This window comes from Hipposideros armiger, unplaced genomic scaffold (genome assembly GCF_001890085.2).
Source record: "Hipposideros armiger isolate ML-2016 unplaced genomic scaffold, ASM189008v1 scaffold_13, whole genome shotgun sequence".
NCBI classification, from domain to species: domain Eukaryota; kingdom Metazoa; phylum Chordata; class Mammalia; order Chiroptera; family Hipposideridae; genus Hipposideros; species Hipposideros armiger.
Genome location: NW_017731363.1, coordinates 2,384,810 through 2,407,196, shown reverse-complemented (window position 1 = coordinate 2,407,196; position 22,387 = coordinate 2,384,810). Strand labels below are relative to the sequence as shown.

The window sequence follows — 22,387 nt, the reverse complement described above, 5'->3', positions numbered from 1 at the left end:
TATAAAAAGACATGCAGAAGACTATTCACAGCAGAAATATTTGTAACAGCAAAAGACTAGAAATAATTCTAACAAGGACAGGCTGAATAAATGTTTGCACATTCACACAATCTAGCAGTACACAGCTATAAAAAGTAATGGGAAATATCTCTACATGCAACTATGGCATATCACCATGATATGCTGTTAAGTGACAAAAGCAAGGTGTAGAAAAGTATAAATAGCATGCTACCATTTTTATAAGAAAAGATGGAGATAAGAATACACACACATATATACACACATACATGTATTTGCTTTTATTTTTAAAAACAGACAGATAAATCATTAAAAAGGCGATTACCAGATTACCTCGGCACAGAAAAAACAGGGTAGAAGGCATAGGGATAAAAGCTAGACTTCTTTGTAAATTGTTTTGTAAATCTGACTTTAGAACAATGTAAATATTTTATATAAATATAAAATTCAAGTTTAAAAACACTAACCCTAGAAACTGAAATCAAAACAAATAAAACTGAAAAGAACCAAGTTGAAGAATTCCCACTTCCAGATTTCAAAACTTACTACAATAATCAAGACAGTGTGGCACTGGCATTAGGCTACACATATAGATCAGCGCAATAAAATTAACATCCAGAAATCAACCCTCACATTTACGTCAACTGAATTTTGACAGCAAAGCTAAACCAATTAAACGGGGCAAAGAATAGTTTTTTCAAAAAAATGGCTTTGAGACAACTGGATATACACATGCAAAAGAATAAATTTGAAGGGACAAGACAACACAAACTGGTAACTACAGTATTGCCACAAAAATACGAAAGACAGTTTGGAGAGTATAATCAATAACCTTATAAATACTTTTAGGGGGTCAGATGGACTCATGTCATGTTAGGGAGACCACTTCATGGACAGTGTAGAGGCCTGACCACTGCACTGTACATCTGAAGCTGCCGTTGTATAATATTATATGTCAACTATAATTGAATACATATATAGTCACGGGATGTGGAGTATAGTGTGGGAGTGGAGTCAATGGAATTGTAATAGATATGTATGACATCGGGGAGGGGGCAGTTCTTTGAGGGAGGGGGGTGTCACTTTGTGAGGGGTGAAAAGTATAACTATTGCATAGTTTTGTACACCTAAAACTAAATAAAATTTAAAAATTAAAAAATAATTTAAAAAAGAATAAATTTGAACCCCTGCCTCATACAATACACAAAAATTAACTGAAAATGGATCAAAGACCTAAATGTAAGAGATAAAACTGTAATACAGATTCCTTCTTACAAGAAAATACAGAGGCAAATTTTCATGCCCTTGGATTAGGCAATACTATCTTAGATATGACACCAAAAGAACAAAGAAGAAAGGAAAAAATAGATAAACTGGACATCATCAAAATTAAAACCTTTTGTGCTTCAAAAGACACCATTAGGAAAATAAAAAGACAAGCCACAAACTGGGAAAAAATATTTGCAAATCATATATCTGATAAGGAACTTGTATCTAGAATACATAAAAAACTCTTACCTCCCAATAATTTTTTTTTTAAAGGCAAAGTACTTGAATAGACATTTCTCCAAAGATATACAAATGGCAAATAAGAACATGGAAAGATGCTGAATGTCATTAATCATCTGGGAAATGCTAATCATAACCACAAAGAGATACCATTTCACACCAACTAGGACAGCTAGAATCAAAAGACAATCTATAAGCAATTGGACCATTCATACACTGCTGGTGGGAATGTAAAATGGTGCAGCCACTTTGGAAAACAGTCTGACTGGTCCTCAAATGGTTAAACATTGTGTTACCATATGATCCAGCAATTCCACTCCTAGGTATATATCCAAGAGAAATAAAAACATATACCTACACAAAAACTTGCACACAAATGTTCATAGCAGCCTTATTCTTAATTGCCAAAAAGTGAAAAAACCCAAATGCCTATCAACTGATGAACAGATAAATAAAACTCAGTCTATCCATACAATAGATTTATTCAGCCATAAAAAGGAATAAAATTCTGATACGTAGTACAACATGGATGAAGCTTAAAAACATTATGCTAAGTGAAAGAGGTCAGACACAAAAACATATTATATTATTTCATTTATATGAAAACCCCAGACAGAATAAGCAAAGCTATCTAGAGAGAAAGTAGTTTAGTGGTTACCTAGGGCTGGGAGGTGGGGAGAGCAGGAATGGGGGATAATTGCTAATAGGGGGCTAATGAAATTGTAAATTTAGATTGTGAATACACTCTGTGAATATACTAAAACCATTGAATTGTACACTTTAAATGGGTGGATTTTATGGTATGTGGATATCTAAATAAAGATGTTTTCCAAAAACAGACATCACCTAATTACAGTACATGAACCCCTCTTGACCTTGATCAAACTAAACTTTTTAAAAAGGTATTTGTGAGACAATCAGGGAAATCCGAACAATGAAAACTTGATAATACTAAGGAATTTGTGTTCTATTTTTTTAAACATGTGCCAATGAACTACGTTTATGTATTTTTATTGTTATTAGTTTCAGGTGTACAAAGCAATGTAATAGACCTTTATACCCCTCACAGTGATAACCCCCCTCCCCCAAACTATTACCCCTCTGACATCATATATATCTATTACAATTCCATTGACTCTATTCCCTATGCTGTACTCCACATCCTGTGACTATATATATATATAATTATAGTTGACATTCAATATTATTCAGCTTCAGCTTCAGGTGTACAGTGCAGTGGTCAGGCATCTACATAGTCCATGAAGTGGTCTCCCTAATAAGACAAGTGCCCATTTGACACCCTACAAAATCTTTACAACATTATTTATTATATTCCCCAAACTGTATTTCATATCCCCATGCCAATATTGTGACTACTAATTTGTACTATCTAATCCCTTTACCTCCTCCCCCATCCCCACCCCCCTCCCATTGTAGCAACGATCAGTTTTTTTTCCTTATATCTCTGAGTCTAGTTCTGTTTAGTTTGTTCATTTATTCTGTTCTTTAGATTCCACATATAAGTGAGATCATATGGTATCTGTTTGTCTCAGTCTGACTTATTTCACTTAGCGTAATGTTCTCTATGTCCATCCATGTCATCACAAATGGTAAGATTTCATTCTTCTTTATGGCCGAGTAATACTCCATTGTATGAATGTACCACAGTTTCTTTACCCAATCATCTATCAGTGGGCACCTCTATGTTTATTGTAGCGTTATTTGCAATAGCCAAGATATGGAAACAACTGAAATGTGGTTATGTTTCTAAAAGAGGCCTTATCTTTAGAGATATATCCTGAAATATTTTCAAATGAAATGATCTGGTAACTGCTTCAAAATCATTTGGGCTGAGAGGACATAGAAAAAACAAAATCGATGAGGCAGTGTGATAGGTACGTAGGGTTTGTTATACAGGCCCCTCTAGTTATATCTATATTTGAAATCCTGCAAAATAAAATCAAAAGAAAGTAAAAAATCATTCCTAATAGGTACCTATTTGTATTTATATCATCATTTGCATATACTGTGAAGAAATTCACAAGCAGTGGGTAAGGTAAGCAAGTAATCAGTATGTACAATCTGTTTCTACTTATTTTTTAAAATCAGGATGTCAACATTAATTTGTTGTATCTACAATATTCTGCCTTCAATAAAGCCATTACCACCAATCAGAAAATGATGTCTGCAATTATACAAGTATACTTCAATTACACACCTTATTTCACAAGAGAAAATTAGTCTTAGTCCTCATTTCAGTGTCAGGTTACAATTATCAAGGACATATTGTTATTCTTCAAAATTGAAGTACAAAACGAAAGTTTTATGAATTTTTTTCCCGACTCTACTATTTCACTATTTGTTTAGTCTTCAGCGCAGTAAAATGTAGGCACACAGAATTAAATCAAATTCCTCTCAGCTTGAATTTTACATGAGAACTCAACAGGAATATATATTTCTGAAGACAACCAGAAGAACTGACATGTGGGCATAAAAATGCTGGCCAATTTTCCTCCCATATTTTACTTTCTCTCAGAAAAACCAGAGGAGAAAATCCTGAGCCAAAGAAAGCGAGCATGAATTTGAACTTCTATGGCATATATAACATCAGGTGACTTGGGCCCTAACTCTAGGAGGCTACACTACATCGTTGCTCTAACTCTAATATAATGTCGCCTTGGTGGCACACTCTACGAGTATCATTTTAAGAACTGCTCCAGCTACTAAAGCACACGGTCTAGACCAGGTTCCCCCAAATTCCTATGAAACCCCTTTGAAACTGAAACATAATTTTCCAAATGTCATTACCAAGTGTTTTTTGCATGGCTTATAGTTGATAAGAAAATCGATCTTAGAGGAAAACAAACTGAAGTCACAGAAGGCTGTCGTACTCATTTTGTGTGAACTGTTTCTCAAGATGTGCACTGCTGTTCACGTGAGACAGTCATCTGGGACCCACACTCTCACCCATCAGACTTCATTACCTGAAATGAAGGAACTCGGATCTGGCTGAAGGGATCGGAACTGGTTGACATAGTACTCGCGCTGCTCTTCTGTAATCCTCCAGGGTTCGTCTGGGTAATTGCTGTTATCCTGTGGTTCTCTCTCCACTGAGAAGGACTTTCAAAATAAATAAGCAAATGCTAAGAGAGTCTCTTTAGTGAGATGAAGGAGAAATATTAATCACCAGTTCAAGTTATCATGCGTTATAGTTATTTTTTTCCTCAAGGGAATAAATTTAAACACCTCGTAACTAGAATGTAAACTTCTGAAGGGCAGGCATCATGCTTTATACTTTTTTGGTATTCCCCAAAGTTGTTAAGAGGACTGAGCAGGAAATACTGAGCACCCAGTGAGCGACAAAAGTTTTCCCATTGTGATGAAGGAAGGGTACAAAAATCATTCTTATCTTCAAATAGTCACCATATTTTGATCCTTTCAGACAAGCTGATAGTAAAATAATTTAGATTCTTTTTCAACCATAAAAAAATCTAGAAAAGCTATAACCACACTGTCTTTTTTTCTGAGACATTCCCATTGTATAAATCTGGGAATCAAAAAAAAGTTCCAGTTCAAATCCCCCCCCCCACCCGCCGCCCCAGATCCTACCAGGATCACTGAAACTCTCATACTGCATTTGTGAACTAGGGTTAATACTTAGTAACAGAGCTGGGTGGAGAGAACAGCTGTCATGGTACCACAAACCGGGTAACAGGGGTGCATCAGATGTACCACTAGGGGGCGTGCAAGCCACAGTTGAGGCTTTAAGGATGCAGAGAACCAGAGAAATGGTGCAGGATAAAAACAAAGCTTGCTAGGCAGTAAGGAAAGAAGCAAAAAGGGTAATTCTGGGAGGAGGAGTCCAGGGCTTTGTTCCATCCCCCTAATCTACCCTAAAGCTAAAGTGCTACAGCAAAGGGCCACCTTTTTAAGGAACCAAGAGGTGAATACAAGAAGGGTGAGCCTTTAGGACAAAAGGAGAGTAGGAAAGAAAGGGAGAGGTATTACTGCTGATGAGCCATCAAGTTGCCACTTCTGAACACACTGTCAAGGAATTAATCGTTAGGAGGGCATTCTATTCACTATCTCTAAAAAAGACAGCAGACCATCTTCACTGCCCTTCCCCCCCACACACACACACACACACCCATTCCAGGAATTAATTCTTCCCAGGAACACCTGGCTCTCCTCTGACGACATTCAGAGAAGAAATGAGGCTATAAAATTTTGAGCTGTGATCTAACCTTGATAAGTCATCTTTGAAGTTTCATACTAGGGGAGTTTCTACTAAACGTAAATCAAATCCTTTTTAAATGCCCTGGAAGCCACTATCCATTAAGTTAATACCTTAAATTCATAGAGGGCTCTGAAATTTACAAAGCATTTACACATCCCTATCTCATCCAAGCATCTCAAAACATTTAAGAGGTAGACACAGCAGGTATCATTATCCTTTTCCCAGGTGAGGAAGTTTTCTGAGAAAGGCTCAGAAAACTTAATGGATGTGTCCATATCCTTCAGTGAACCCCTGCAATCAGCAAATAATTGCCCTCTTTTAAATCTGTTGTTGAAAGTCAAGCTCTGGCCTATCAGGTTGTTTAAAATTGGGTTGTACCCATCTGAACTGTTTTCAGAAACCCCTTATTCTTTCTGGTAAGAAACAAACAATATAAATCAGCATGGAAGATTAAAAGTCGGTCTGAGCACCCGATGGACCACACAACTTTCCAAAACAGTACAGTCAAATTCCAGAGCCAAACTCAAATGCTCCAGCAGCACTTTGTGAACAAGCCCAGATATCTGAGTGGGTTCCAGGGGTCAGAACCCGGGGAGAGGCCATCAGCGTGCACTGGACCGGGGTCCTGGCCGGACGATATAACGTGTAGAGCTCACAGGAGCACTGACCTCCAGGTCAACACCAACAGAAACTGCTGGAGTAAAAGAACCCAAAGAGCTGGGCATGGACAGGAGAGACAAGAATGGGTGTTTATGTGTGAACAATTAAGCAGGCGGAGATGCTTCACAAAGCCGGCGGGATGCAGGTGGTAAGCTCTGTCCCCCTGCTACCCTGAGAATGAAGGCACCGATGTCTCCGTGCTGGGGGTTGGCTGCTCTGTTCTCTGGATCTGACATGGAAGGTACTACTCCCCTGGAATCCATTCCTTCCCTCCTGGAACTGGAGCTGTCATATCCAGTTGCTGCCAGCCTGTTTGTTCTTTCTCCAGTGCTAGGACCATCTGCTCACTCTATTTCCTCTCCCACATCACCTCACTCCTGAGTGGTGTTAGTGGCCTCTTAGCAGCTCTCCAGTCTATTCTGACAGCAGGAATCCAGAACAGAGAGGAGAAAGGGACTGATTCCTCCATGTAAAAGCTTACAAGATGACCTACTGCCTAATATAAAAGCCCACCTTCTCCACCTGGTCTTCACGGACCCTATCACCCAGCCTCACTCTCGCCAGGGTTCGGATGGCCCACATGCTCACTCTTCATGGGTCTGACCCCAGCCTGCTCAAATCCTGCCCATCCTCGAGTCCCACTGTCTGCCCGAAGGGCTCTCTGATGCACCTGCCAGGCCCATGGCCACTGCAGAGGGCACCTCTGCTCCCCAGCTCTGCTACAAAGACGGACCTGGCAGGCACGTGTGTGCTGCATGACCCGCCTCACTCCTGGTCTCACCCGACTGAGTCCAGGGGGCAGGAGGGACACACGGCAGCTGGCCTCTGGGATGCTCTGGCATAAAAAGCTCTTCTCTAGTAAGAACAACCTAGGCCAGATACTCATTCTTGGGGATGTGGATAAGAAATATGAAGACCAACAAGCAGAGAGAGCAGACCCTGAACAGGCACCTTCTGCAAAGTATGAGTTATGATGTAGAGGAAGAGCCAGGTGGCACTTAAAGTCACGTGGGAGCCAGAGCCAAGCATAAGCAGAACCTGTGAGGCAGAGAAGCACTAGAAAGAGTAGGCGCTGAGGATGGCTCTTGACAGCCAAATAAGTGATCAGCAAAGCAAAATCAAGGCCACTGTTAATGCAGAACAGGCATGAATAACCAAGAGCTCCCGCTCCTCAGGACCACATGGTCACTCCTTGTCTTTCATCTTTTGGGTTCCCATGAGAACCCCAGCCCCTCCTTGTCCAAGAAAACTTAAGCTGGCAAGGGCAACTCCTGCTCCCTAAAACCAAAAAGGCCTTACAGCAATGAAAGAGGGCATATGGACTTGTGTGAGCCGTACATCGCATGGCCCTTCTACTGGCTTGCAGGAAACATGTTAACCAATCCCCATCTCTTTCCCTCTGCTTGTCACCGCGTGGTTTTAACTAATTTAATAAACCAAATGATTTGAACATCTTAAAAAACACGAATCCTATTATAATTATGGTAAGCATTACACAGTTTGAACACTGAGTGTTCTTGGCTATCTTCACTCAGGTTTCAACCTGGAGGGCTAGAACCGTATCATACATACACTCCTTTATTCTGCATACAGTCTCCAGCAGGTACATTGAGGATGCTAAAACGTAGTGTGAGGTCCACTTTTTGATGGGCTCTAGTAAGTTCAGGGGTATGTCTTATATTGAAAGAGATGCAGAAACACTACTCGAAGCTGATTCACTACAAGAAGCAAAATGATCTGAACTTTGCTGCACACACAGTGACCCACTCATTCACGCATTCACTCATCACAGATACTTACTGAACACCAACAATTTCCCAGACACTAGTCACTAGGGCTACACTGATGGGCAAACAGATTCTTTTTCCCAGGAAGCCCAGAGTCCAATTAAGGAGAAAGACAGGTAATAGCAAAACAGTGCAGTGCATGCTATGGTAAGATAGGGTACTCTAGAGCTGTGCTATTCAAAGTGTAACCCCCTGACCACCTACATCAGCATCAACTGGGGACTTGTTTGAAATACAGAACCCTAGGCCCTACCTCACACCTAGTAAATCATAAAGTCTGGGAGTGGAGCCCGGGAAATCTGTGGTCTAACAAGCCTTCTAGGTGATTCAAAGTTTGAGAAGCAATGCTATAGAATACGCAGGGCAAGACAAGCGAAAAAACAAAGATACCCAAAAACGAGAGAAAATAGCCATCTCCTAAAGTAGTTGGTTGGGTACACATAGACTAGGCTGCTAGTGCAGAGAGGATGTCCATGGAGTCTCAAGATGGTCCAGACAAAAAACAAGGCCTAGATCACAATGGCCCAGGTGCACCAGGTTAAGAGGTTTAGACTGTATCTGGAAAATAATAGGGAGTCACAGGTAAGTATTAAACAGGACACTGAAATAATCAGATTTGAGTTATAGGAAGATCAGTTCAGGTAAGACCAGTTAAGGTCAGATCAGTGAACCGGCGAGAGGTCAAGGTGACCTCACGGTAGAGAGGGCTATGAAAGGGCTAAACAAAGCCATATGGCCACCACCAGAGAAAGGCCCATTCCAGCAGTGGATGGCAGCTCGGGACCTCTCTTGTCAGCAGGTACGGGGCCACCTCACTTCAGGACCCAGAGGCATGAAACCATCTCCTTCAAATGAACCCAAAAGTCAACCACAAAAGCTGACACAGCTTTTCAAAGTCAGTCACCTAAGAGAGAATGTCGAGTTGCAAAGATTGAAGGCACTAAGAAATAGGGGTGGGTGAGCTGTGGAGCCGTGGGCTTCCAAGTGGAAGCCCGAAGCAGGAAAAGCTCCACTTCGGGCGCACCCTAAGAGGCCCCCCCCCAGTTCAACTCCAGCTCCAGTGGTTTGGTTGGCTGGCTGGAGATATTGGTACTTGGTGCCAATTTTGAGCCCTGCCAGTATTTTTAAGAAAAAATAAAAGGAGAGAGAGAGAAATCACCCACATCTGTCTGCTTAAGCCACATACATATGGTTCATTATACAGTTTCTCTAGACACAGGAGAATTCGATTTGCTTGTATTTAAAACATTCAAACCCTTGGTTTTGTTTCAAGTGAAATGCAAATATTTGGCACTGCAAGTTATTATCTCTTGGGAAAACAGGCTGTTTATAATGAAAGAGACTTCAAAAGACTCATTAAAAAGTAATACTATTAATAAAATCCCAAAAGGTGGCACTTACCCTTGAAGTATCTTAAAAATCAAGCATAGCTGAATAATATGAATTGCAAGGAGGCGTTGTCAGGGGGAACTTCAGGAGGGTATGTATATTGTTTCAACCATAGAACATTTCTGTGTAGAACAGAATCCCGCCCCGGAGGCACCCGTAAATGCTGCAAGCAACTCCAGCCATTTCACTGAGGGTGCAATGACCTCATAACAATGTCTTTCGGGTGCCTTAGTAAACAAACCATCTGGAGCAGCGAAAACTGTCACTGAGTGACTGCCCACCCAGGAATGACATTTTCTGGCCCCCCTTGCAGTTAAGTGCAGCCATGTGACTGAGTTTCTAACGTAATATGAGCGCGTGTGACTTGCACCACCTCCAAGCAGGGCCAGCACCCTGTGGCACTCCTCTGTGCTCCTCCCCATCGGTCTGGTAGATCAGTGAGAAACAGACATATTGTGGTTAAGTCATTAAAATATGTGGCATATTTGTCACAGCAGCTGTTACCCTAACTAATCTACCCTTCGAGCAGGCCCCAAGGACAGGCAGACCTGCCCAGTCCCAACCACAGCCATTCCTGCACGGAAGATGGAAGTATGAGGCCATCTTCATTTTGTAACTTGATGCCTAATGACAAGACGATTCTGAGCCCAGACAACTTTCTAATTATAATTGGGCTGTCCGTGCAGACCATCTATGGGACAGCACATGGATGCATCTTTACAGCCGTTTTTCTATGTTTGGTTAATAGGAGTTTATCTTTCATGGGTTTGAAGGAGATTCTGGGGAAGATGTACAGAGTAAAGAAAAAAGAGGGCTGGGGGAAAACGCTAAGTAAGGAATGAAGAAAAGGAGCTAGAATAGGAGATGGAGCTCAGCAACTCTGTTTTCACATTAAACCATTCTATGTCACACTCTATAAAGCTTATTAAGTCTGTCTCCCACCCCACTCTCACTATAATATTAGGTCCACAAGGGCAGGAAATTTTGTCTATTCTGATCATTGTTGTATCCCCAGCACCTAGAAAGGTGTCTATCAAATAGGAAACACTCAGTAAACACTTGTTGAATGAGTAAACAAATGATTGGACAAATTGCCAATTCTGGTCGAGGCAGAAAGGTTAATCTGAGCTCTCCTATAATGCCTAGATCTGAACCTTATATGCGCTTTTCAATGTCACTCAACAGTGTGCAGGCTGGGCACTCTCCCTTACCTAGAAAGTTAGAGAATTTGAAAAAAATCCTTTTTTTAAATTTACTTTGTATTTTGAAATAATTATAATTATAGATTCACAGGAAATCACAATAAAGAACCTGGTTTTATCTGTAGAGAAGTTAGTTAAAATTAAATCATAACAGAGCACTTTAACCTTATGAGTTTCTTCATGGAAATAAATCCACAAAGGTGTCTTTAAACCACATGTTGCCAAACTCACTTAGGGATCTACTTTCAACAGCTTAGAAGGTTGATTGCCAAACTGTAGGAATCTCTCTGTGTCTAACAGGCAACACACAGTTGCTGCTTATTAAGATCAACTAAAATTTGAAAACCACCACCACAGCCATAGGAGAATGGTAGGAAACACACACTCATTACTTTGCTTAGTGTATAAGCACCTAATACACGTGACCTATTTTCATCTTCACAATAACCCCGTGTAGTGGATCCCATTAGTCCCATGTGGCAGAACAGGAAACTGAGCATTAGGGAAGGGAAGTGGCTTACCAAGACCACACACCTAGCCAATGGGAGAGCCAGAACGTGAACGGGGGTCCAATAGCACATATTCTTCATCAGCAGCCCCATGATTCTCTCCCTCTCATCCAACCATCCTGCAACAATGCACCGTTTCCTTTGAAGAACAACCTCATTGCAATGCCAAAATCATTGCAGCAGTTTTGAGATCAAGGATCTGAGCTTGAGATATACATATGCTACTTCCATCTATCTCCCTCCCCATTATCTAGTTTAGCTGTAGATTTTGGCCAGGGAACTATTAAATTATACAGACAGAGCGTCACCTTATTTCTCACATAAGTTTGGCCTATAAGCATCTGGCATGTTTTCCCATCAGGAAAGAATCCTGTGGATAGCCATACAATACAGGTATTCAATCATTTCACTGTTGCTTTAGTACGCAGCACAAGCACTACGCTGATTAACATAAGGAATGCTTATGAGTAATCATTGTCTCCAGTTCTTCCAACAGAAGCCAAGATCTACCACTCCAGAAGGGCATTTCCCCTTTGCAATTGTCAGGATTTTGCTCTCTGCTTAGCAGAGAGAGGGGAAATCAGCAGTAAGAGGAGACTGATGAGTCCGCAGACTTCTAGTACTGCTGCACTAACATCCCCAGCCCCATCCTTGTCGATTAGGTCAAGGCTGCCTGTCTCTTCTCCACTATGTCCTCCCATTAACATTCAAGACAGCCTGAGGTCAGATGGGAAACAGATGCCCCAAGAACCTGGGCTGAATTCAAGGAACGCTTTAGAGAATGAGGCTACAGATTGGAGATACAAAGAGTGCAGATTCTGCACGCAGACAGACTTGGGTTCAAATCTGCGATGGTCAGTTACTCACCATGAGACTTGGGCCAGTTAACTTCTGGGCCATCAGCTCCCCACCCAAAAGGCAGTGCCACAGCCCCCAGGGCTCTGCCTACCTCTCCAGCCTCAGCTCCCTAGCACTCCAAGCTCTAACACACAGGCCTTTCAGTTCTTCAACTGTCTCCTCCCCATGCTATCTACTCATGAGACAGTGGCTCACTCAGCACCCACTCCACCTCCTCTGAGCAGAACTCCCTGCACTGCAGAGGTTGGCAGGTAAAAACTACACTGTCTCAACACCTCGGCTGCTAGAATTCCAGATGGGGCTTAGGTTCCACTGAAAAAATACTCCTACGGAAGACTGATTCAGAACTGAGTCACATGGGGAAAGTGGCAGGGAACAAAGCATTCATTCTGCTGGTCCAGGTCATGCATGGTGTGGAGCTGGGGCTGAAAGCAATGGCAGCAGTTGCCCAAGTCTGTAGCCTTCTGATTGTGGCAGAAGCAAGGCTCCCTTGCCATGCAGTCCTGCTTTGTGGTTTTGGGAATTGTTCTTGCCAGCTCAGAATAGTCAGACTATTCAGCCCTTCCAAAAACGGGATGGGCTTTCCACACCCCTGTTATAAATCCCTGTATGCGTAAGCTGGCCAGAGTAGATTCTGTCATCCACAATAAAGAACCCTGACCAACGCATGCCCACATCTAACTCTTGCACCACGCGAGACACTCCTCTCCTCACCTCCCAGCACCACCTTCCTTTGCCTGGGTACTCCTGGTCACCCCTTGCTTCTTTGCGGAAGCCTTCCCTCACTGTTTAGCCCTAAGTCAAATTTCTCCGTTATATGCTACCAAGTACTCCCTTACCTTTAGGGCAATTAACAGTTTTCCATCATACATGTAGAAGTGGGGTCATTTGATTTGCATCCATCTCCCCCTCCACTTGACTGCAAGTTCCCTAAGAGCAGGGACCAGGTTTGCAGTCCTCAGAGTACCCCTGCCATGATGGCTGATGAGTAGAGGATGTAATCTTGCAAGTAGTCTACCTTCCAAGACTCTCAAGAGGACTGAAAGGACATATATAAGCTAAGGAGCCAGGCAATTGGAGGTATGACACTACCTGCTCACCTGAGGTCAAGGGCAATGTTGATGGGCCTAGGGGATAAAGTAGTACTGTTATAAAAGGGCCTTTGATGTTCACAGCCTAGTATATATTAACAAACTGAAACCAAAGGGTCCTGGGGAATATGCTGGAAACAAACACCGCTCTCCTTTCCAGCTTTAAAAACTACTGTCTGGGGCCAGCCAAGTGGAGCGATGGTTAAGCACTGGCTTGGGACGCCAGAGGGCCCCGGTTCGGATCCCACATATGAGGGCCAGTGACACTGCCCTCCACAGCTAAGATGCTGAACAACAGCTCAACCTGGAGCTGGGCTGCCATGAGTTGCCGGCAACAGCATAGGCTGCAGCCCCTGCTGCAGTGGGTTGCCATGGGCTACCGTGTGTAGCCAGCAGCCAGCGTGAGCGGCCAGCAGCCGCCGTGAGTGGCCGTCCAAAAGCCGGTGACTGATCTGCCTCGCCTGGGAAGAGCGCAATGATGGTGCCAACTTGGGCCAGTGAAGCAACGTCCTCCAAAACTAGACTGAAGAACAAAAGGACAGCAACTTGTCTGTTCCCCTTCCCCCAATTCCCCAGCGCTGTTCCCATCCCCCTAATTCCCCAATAAACCTCTTAAAAAAAATAGTACTGTCTGGGACCAGGAGTTCAACTGGGTGCTTTCAGCTACATCTGAGAGGCTAAATCAGAGGTGCTCCTGTCTACCAAGTTGATGTGGGCCTTAACTATTACCAGGAAAGTTCTGGACACCATAAGCCTTTAATGCAATGCCCACACCTGGTGGGGAAAAGCAAAGCTGACCCCACAAATAAAATGCTCATTTGCTTTCATCAGTAGTCTAACCGACCTGCTATAATACCACCACATGGATGCTAGAATTCTAACGTGGACCAGCCTACCATTTTGACCCTCCCCCACCACCCTGCTGTCTCCAAAGCATGGACTTTGCAAGGCCTTAAGGCAGCATCCCAACCAGTCCTAATATTTACTGAATCAATGTCTTCCCCCGCCCCCCAAAAAAAGCACCCTTCAATTTCTATCCCAGGTACCCTCTTATATTCCAGAGTCACCTTTCTTTCAATGATCCAGTATCTTTTTACTATAATCATCCTGTAACACAAAACATGTTTGCCTTTCATGTAGAAGTGCCTCCCAGCAAAGAAACCAAGCAATTAACATCACTTCAATTATTAAGAAGCAGTGGGTACTAGGTAAGCACCTGAGGAATACAATAAGAGAAAGCTAAGAAAGCTTTAGGCTGAGAAAAGCAAATTTCAGTATCAATTGAAATAAAATGTTTAAAAAAATAAGGACTAGAATATCTGAAAAAGAATTACAAGTAGGTGAAGAAAATAAGTAGGAAGTAGTCTTGATGCCATGAAAAATAGGACCTTTTTATGGTAACGTGACCGCTCAGATATCTGTGGGTCCTAGGTAGACTCAGTGAAGAACATGCTGAGGACACAGCAAGCTTCTCCCCCCTAGGAGATGGTAAAACGCCAACGAGGGTCTGATATCAAATAAGGAATGAATCTGGTGAAACAAGATGTCACATCAAGAACAAGGGACATGCGTTCCTATAAAAATGTATCAAACCAGTTCTTCCTGTTACACACAAAGGCAAACACACACATACTCTCTCTGTCCCTCTCTTGCTCTTCCTCCCCCTCCTTTTCCATCTCTCCCTCAGTCGTTCCACTCAGAGGAAGAAAACTTAATTGCCTAAGCAATGCTGAGAGGTGTGTACACGTACATACATACACACACACACACACACACACACACACACACACACACACATGGAGTTGACACCATCCCTAACAGATTTTCCTAGCCCTAATCCCTAAGTAATTACACTAAGTAATTCAACTTTACTGCCAGGAATGTATAAAAAAAGACATCCCCACTGCAGGCAGCCTGGGGCACTCCAGAACTGGAACAAAGCTGGGGTCCCTACCCTCCTTCCATGGCCTCAGGCACCCAGGACCTCCTCTTGACCATGCAAGGAGCAGTTTTCCACATTCACTGCAGCCTCTCACTCGACCAAAGGAACAGAGGCACCAGGTTCTGGTTTCAGACTGGTAGAAATGACACACCAATAAGGAAACACTGGTAACCCAAAAGAAAAAAAAAGGGCATAGGGTATGAAGCAGCTATTCACAGAAAAGGAAATACAAATGACTCATAAAAATTTAAGATGTTCCACTTCCCTAATAAAAAGAACTGCTAATTAAAACTATACTGAGACATCATTTTTCACCTACCAGACTGGCAAAGACCCATACATTTTTTCGCACATTGTGTTTTCATGGGTATGGGAAAGTAAACATTTTCATACACTGTTGGTAAGTGGGTAAATTGATACAATCTCCAATTTGAAAATCTCTATCAAAAATTAAAAATGTGTAGACACTTGTCCCAATTACATCATTTCTAGGAACTAATACTATATATGTGCAAACAATGCTGTGATAGCAAGTTCTAGATGTTGATCAGAGGGGCTGGTTAAATGATTTATGGAAGATGCACACAATGACTACTATGCATCTGAAAAATCCAAAAAGATGAGGAAGTACTTTATGTATTGATCTAGAACAGCGGTTCTCAACCTTCCTAATGCGCGACCCCTTAATACATTTCCTCATGTTGTGGTGACCCCCAACCACAAAATATTTTCATTGCTACTCTATAACTGTAATTTTGCTACTGTTATGAATCATAATGTAAATATCTTTTTGTTTTCTGATGGTCTTAGGCGACCCCTGTGAAAGGGTCGTTCGACCCCCAAAGGGGTCGCCACCCACAGGTTGAGAACCGCTGGTCTAGAATGTTATTGAAGCTTATTGTTAAATAAAAAATGCACAGTACCCAACAGTTTTATCATATGCTACTATATGTGTAAAAAGGTGGAACTATAGGTTTTGCACATATTATATATAATTACATAGAAAAATAACAATATTCACAGTATGTGCATAAAATGTTCCTAGAATGGTACAAAAGAAATCGTTCCTATTAGTTGCCTCTGGGATGGGGAATTGGATGGTTGGGGGAGGGGATGGAAGGGACACTTTTCACTCAGGCCCTTCCACATCTTTTGAATTTTTGACATACCTTTTTAAAATGTTTAATTGCTCTTAAGAACAAGAGTATTTGAAAGCTCACAACCCAGGATCCCAAAACTAACAGTGTGGCATTTACTGTGTAATCTGAAACATGCCACCAAAGCCTTAGCGTGCTTTTGCTGTGGCCATGTGAGGAGGGAAACCATCATCAGATGGGTTTTTAGCTCCCGCCCCTCATGAGAACATCCACGTGTTTCTTCAGTGGCTCATCAGCCTGAGGGTTTGGTTGCCATGGGAGGAGTAGAGGAAGAGGGCAAGAACAAAATATGCAAGTGGCATTATGCTCAAGTAAACACAGGGGCATGTCACGGGGTCAATGTCAGAGCTCTCAGGAAAGGGAAGACGGGAAAGATTCCAAAATAAGGGCAAAAATGCCTGAGTTTCTACAGGGAAAAAAGAAAAAGAAAAAAATTACACAGGCCAAATGGAATTGTTACCGGCCAACCAACCCAGCAACACCCCCACCTCTGAGAAACTTTCAAGTGTTCTTTCCTATAGAAATGTTAAGTATAGAAATGATAAGTCTCCTCCCTAGTTTCTTAGCCCCTGGCTTTGATTACTTTTCTAACCAGTTTGTGAATCCTAGGCTAAAGATTGCTCCTCACCTGAATCCTAGAATTCTCCTATCCCCCTGCTTCTTGATTGCTTTGTAAATCAGTTTCTGAATCCTAAACAATAGAAGTCTCCCACCCCTGCTTCAGATAACTACTTGAAAGCCTGTGACTTCCTAATATCCCCCAGGCCAGTAAGCTAAATGCCAAACCCCAAACCCATTCTGGGCCCAGACAATTGACACCACCTGAATGACAGGCTGAATGGTCACAGGCTTCATGAGAGCTAACAGATTTATTAATTAAAATATATTTTCCCTCATTCAGGGACCTTAGGGATACAGAGGATACCCTAACAAGGTTGCCAGTCACAACCAAAGAAGCCAACACGGTCTTCCAGGCAGAACTCGAGACCCTTTCCTCTCATCTGAGATCAGCTAGGGCGAGAGTTCCTTGAATCCCCCAATAGGCAGGGACAGCTCTACACCCCTGCTCAGCAGGAAGCAGATACAGAAGAAGAGACCTCCTGTCCCTCAGCTTCCCATAGAGATTTTTATGGGGATCATGTCTCTCAAAGGGAAAACAAGGCAGGCAGTTAGAGGCAGGCATTGGGTCTCTGCATTCCTGCACATCCCACAGAGTGCGACCACCAAGGGGACATCCCTGCTACACCCAAAACTCCCCTTTGTATTGTAATTACCTACCTCTGCGGGAAAACAAATGGACACAAAATACCCAACTAGATCAGACCAGTCACTGGCACCTGCGCAGTACCTCTTGTCAATCACAGGTGCCAATCAAATGGTCCCGTGCCCTTAGGGGAACAGCCCATTCTAGAGAAAGGGGATAAAAATTCCAAGTCCTGGGAAGTCCCCCTGCTCTTTTTGACCGCTTCTTCCCTTTTTGAACCCCTTCTTCCCTTTTTTTCAGCCTTTTGAGCCTCGCCTTTGCACATGGCCCGCTCCAAACTCTTTGGAATGTAATTTCTAATAATGGGCCCTTGAGCCATCCTCCACTGCTCGGGCCCACTTCTACTTCTTTGAAATGTACTATCTCTTCGAATAAACTACTTTTTCAGTACTTTACTCTGGCATCTTGTTCAATTCTTTGCTCGAGTTGCCAAGGACCTGGACTTTGCCCCGAGAAGGGCCCACTCTCCGACAACAATGCCTCAATGAGAATTCCTGGACCCTGAAAGAGCCCCTGTGGTCCCAACCTGCCTTGTGGGTCATTTCCCTGAGCTGAGTATTATTAGGTAAGATAAGCAGAGTGGGTGAGACAGTATCTAGGATGCCCCACTTGTTTACCTGCTTCTTTCTTCTCCAAACCCAGAGCACCAACTCTCCCATTCCTCAACTCTAAGCCACTTCATTCAATTCCACCCAATCTTTCAGCCACAATCTCTGCTCTCTCCTCTCCTTACCCTTCCAGCATCCTGCCCATAAAATATCTTTCACACCATAAAAAGTTATCTTGGTGCAATGTCAACCTCTCAGAAAAACTACTTCCTATTCCCATCAAAACTCTTAGAATGAACCATTTATTTGTGATGACTGTCAATTCTTTCCATATTTATGCCAACACCACTCCAACAGAGCCTTGGGGTATTCACTTCTCTCACCAGCCTTTACACAATGCTTTGCTAGTTAGAACCACTCCAAAAGGATCCAAGGAATGGGGAGAATCTGCTTCTGGCCATAAGTACCTACAGTTAAGTCTGGAGGCAGTGGTGGGTAGCATGGCAAGAAATAGAGATTGAGTGAAAATGAGAGGAAAAGAGGGCAACTAAGTGAAAAAAATGTCTTTCAAGTTACAGACTTTTAGAATAACATGGTGGCTGGCTAGCAATGTCTAACAACCCGTGTCCTACCTGTTTACTGCAAAACTTCCACTGAAAGCACTCCAAAACTCCCAAGGAGAGTGGCAGGGTGGTAAAGTTCTCTGATTGCTGTTTGCCATTATTTTGTCTTTGACGTGAGAAGAATAGTGAGTATCAAGAATTTATCCCAAAAGACTGTTAAGTTCGTACCTCCAGAAAGAGAAGAAGAAATCACTGCATGTATGCTTAGGGTTTGAAAAGTGAGTGTTTAAAATAAAAGAATTTTTTCTAGTGAGCTCTGGCTGGATGGGTATCTCATTTGCCAAACCTGTATCCCTGGAGTCAGGTAAAAACATACTACATATATTAGATATAAGAACATTTATATTTACTTATATATACATGAAGCATTCCTGGAATAATACAAAAGAAACAGACAACACTTAATGTCTCTGGGATGGGAAACCAATGAAGATCAGAAGCCCCTCCCTCTGGCTGAGCTTCTAGGATAAATGAGCAGATGAGCAATGAACCATTTTTTAAGAATGAAAAATGGAAACCTCACATATACAAGAAGTATTAGAAAATCCCTGCACTTCATGGTATCAATTGGAAAAACGCACAGATGAACTGAGACAAAGGAGAAAACAAAGGCAAAGCAAGAATGAAAAGTCAGGTTCCTACCCAGAGAACATGGATCATGTAGGAAACAACCAGAAGCTCTGTGTGGCAGGGGGGCAGAGGAAAGAGAAGCAGCAGCTGAAGAGCACAGAAGGGGCCAAATACCAGGCCCAGAGCTATGCAGGAACGTGGATGGTTTCCTGACAGCAGTGAGCAAAGTGTGACAGGTTTCAATCAACGGAGTAGGGGGACCCGATTTGTGAAGATTACTTTGTCTGCAGGGCAGATAACGGATTTGAAGAGGGCAAGAATGGAAGCAAGAAGAAAGTTAGAAGCTGATGTAATAGATTCGGTGACAGAAGATGGCCTGAACCGAGGAAGTGCAGAGCAATGGACAGATAAGAGAGGTATTTTGGGTGAAATGCCCGAGACATGGCAACTGAATGGGTAGGAGTCAGGGACAGTGACCAGCACTCTGGCCTGCGCTGACGAGTGGATGGAGCCATGAATGGAAGAGTGAAAGCTGGTTTTGAGAAAGACGTGCTTACAGTGACAGTGGGACATTTGAGTGAAGATGGCTGGCAGATGGAGATATGTGGTCATCAGCTTCCATGTAGTTAGAGTAATAGAGAACTGGATATGGGGTTCATCAGCATATAAGGGGCACATGGAGGAAGGGGAACTGAAAGAGAAGATTACAAAGAGGTAGTCATAGGGGCAGGAAGAAAACCAGGAGAGGACTGCAGCATGGACACCAAATGATGAGTGAGTGTCAAAGGCTGCCAAGAAGTCAATGAGACAAGGACTTGACACTAGGTACTTTCTGGTGACCGTGGCAAAAACAGAGGCAGTGGAGTACAGTGGGAGCAGAAGAGGCAATTCTAAATCCTATACCAGCAAAATTACAAATTACTTCAGTCTCAATAAAGAACTTGGGGAAATGACCTATAAACACATAACAAATCAAGCACTCAATACATCATTTTTTTTAAGTTTTTATTGGGGAATTGGGGGAGGGGAACAGCGTTGGGGAATCGGGGAAAAGGAATAGACAAGTTGCTGTCCTTTTGTTCTTCAGTCTAGTTGTGGAGGACATCACTTCACTGGCCCATGTTGGTATTATCATTGCGCTCTTCCCGGGTGAGGCAGATAGGTCACCGGCCTCTGGACGGCCACTCACGGCGGCTCTTGGCAGCTCATGCCGGCTGCCAGCCGCTCACGCCGGCTGCCAGCCACTCACGGTAGCTCACGGCAGCCCACTGAAGCCCCGCTGCAGCCTACGCCGTCACCAGCGACTCACGGCAGCCCAGCTCCAGGTGGAGCTGTTGTTCACCATCTTAGCTGTAGAGGGCGCAGCATCACTGGCCCTCATGTGGGATCCGAACCGGGGCCCTGCTGCTCAGAGCTGACGTCCCAAGCCAACTCTTAACCAACACGCCACTCGGCCGGCCCAAGACATCATTTCGTTACAAACCACCATCAACCATCCACCAACATAGGATATGCTCAGTATTGGAAATTTCAAGGGGAAAAACATCTAAAACCTGAAAAAAGATTTTGAAATTCCTAAAACATTATCTATTCATTCCAATGTTTGGACGCTGAATTTGGCATAAGCACCTCTAAAATGCCAAGCCCATGAGCTGCAACAGCGCTGGCCCAGAGTCCCTAACAGCCTCCCCCAGGACCCCAAAGCCACCCCCTCCCAATCAGGCAGGAAGAGCTGGAATACAAGGCCACAGAGGAGGCTAGAAGACACGCAGGTTGCCATCAGCATGCTGACATGGCAATGCGAGGAGAATTCGTTACCCTGACCAAGCCTAGTACCATGCCGAATCCATATTAATCCCCCAGCACCAAGAACCTTCACTTCAGATCCTCTCATCTACATGACTAATTCAGGTTGGCATTTTGCTTTCTGGGACATGGAGTCCAGCCAAACCAAGTTGACAGGCATAAGAAGGAAACCTAAGAACTAAAGAAAGAAAAACACATCAGCCATGAAAACCACATACTGCTGTCCCAAGAAAGGCCCCCCTTGCTCTCATCTTAAACAGAAGGCAATGCTCCAAACCAGGGTGAGGGGGTCCTCCACTGATGCCAAACAAACATTAAGGGAATCAGACTGTTTCAGACTATTACAATGGACTGTGAAATTCATTCCAAGTCATTCATGTTACAGAAAAGAGAAGGAGCTTGCCCCAAGGTCACATAGAGTTTGGCTGAACCTGGCTGAGCACCTGTCTGGTTTTTCCTGCACTATACTGTAAGCCCTTCTAATGGCCCATCGCTGCCAAATACTTATGTCCAGCCTGGCTCTCCCCAAAAGCCCCAGACCCATATATCCTACCATCTCTGACATCTCCTCTTGGCTATCTCAAAACCTCAAATCCCAACACCCAACACTGAACTCATGATCTCTCCCCAATGCCCCCAACACCAGTTTTTCATCCAGGGCTTCTTAGCTTAACAGATGACATCACCATCCATCTGGTTCATGAGCCAGAGACTAAGGAAGAACGTCCAGTGTTTGAAATCCAGCCCTACCACTTCCTAGCTGTGACCTTGGCCAAAGTAAATAAGGTCTTTAAACCTCAGGTTTTATCATCTGAAAAATGGGATAACAAACAGGAATTACCTCATAAAACAGCTATGAGCACTGAACATGATGATATGCATAAAATGCTGAGCACATCGAAAATGTCTTTGTATGTGCAGCTCCCTCCTCTTCTCACCTACTCCCTCCAACCCCACTCTTTACCTGGTTACCACCTACAAATCCATTTCATTTCAACTCAAATGTCATTCCCTACTAGAAGCCTTCTGATCACCCCCTGCCCACCAAAGTTAGGTCATAACCCCTGCCCATTTTTCACCCTCAAAGTACAGTATAATTTCCATTCACATCATATATCACAATTATACATTTACTTTATGATGTTTTGATTAATGGCCATCTCCGATAGCCTATAAGCTCATGAGGGTAACAAATGGGAGTGTTATACCTCATCTTT

The 22,387-nt window shown here is 43.1% G+C and overlaps 1 protein-coding gene across 8 annotated transcripts in view; it reads right to left on the bottom strand.

The window, feature by feature from the left end:
* REPS2 (RALBP1 associated Eps domain containing 2) overlaps positions 1-22,387 on the bottom strand; it is a 192,654-nt gene that overhangs the window by 101,697 nt on the left and 68,570 nt on the right. For all 8 annotated transcript variants that reach the window (XM_019666628.1, XM_019666608.1, XM_019666638.1 and 5 more), the window contains one exon: positions 4,512-4,647. In XM_019666628.1, the coding sequence (XP_019522173.1) occupies positions 4,512-4,647 (136 nt within the window). The remainder of the gene's footprint in view (positions 1-4,511; positions 4,648-22,387) is intronic.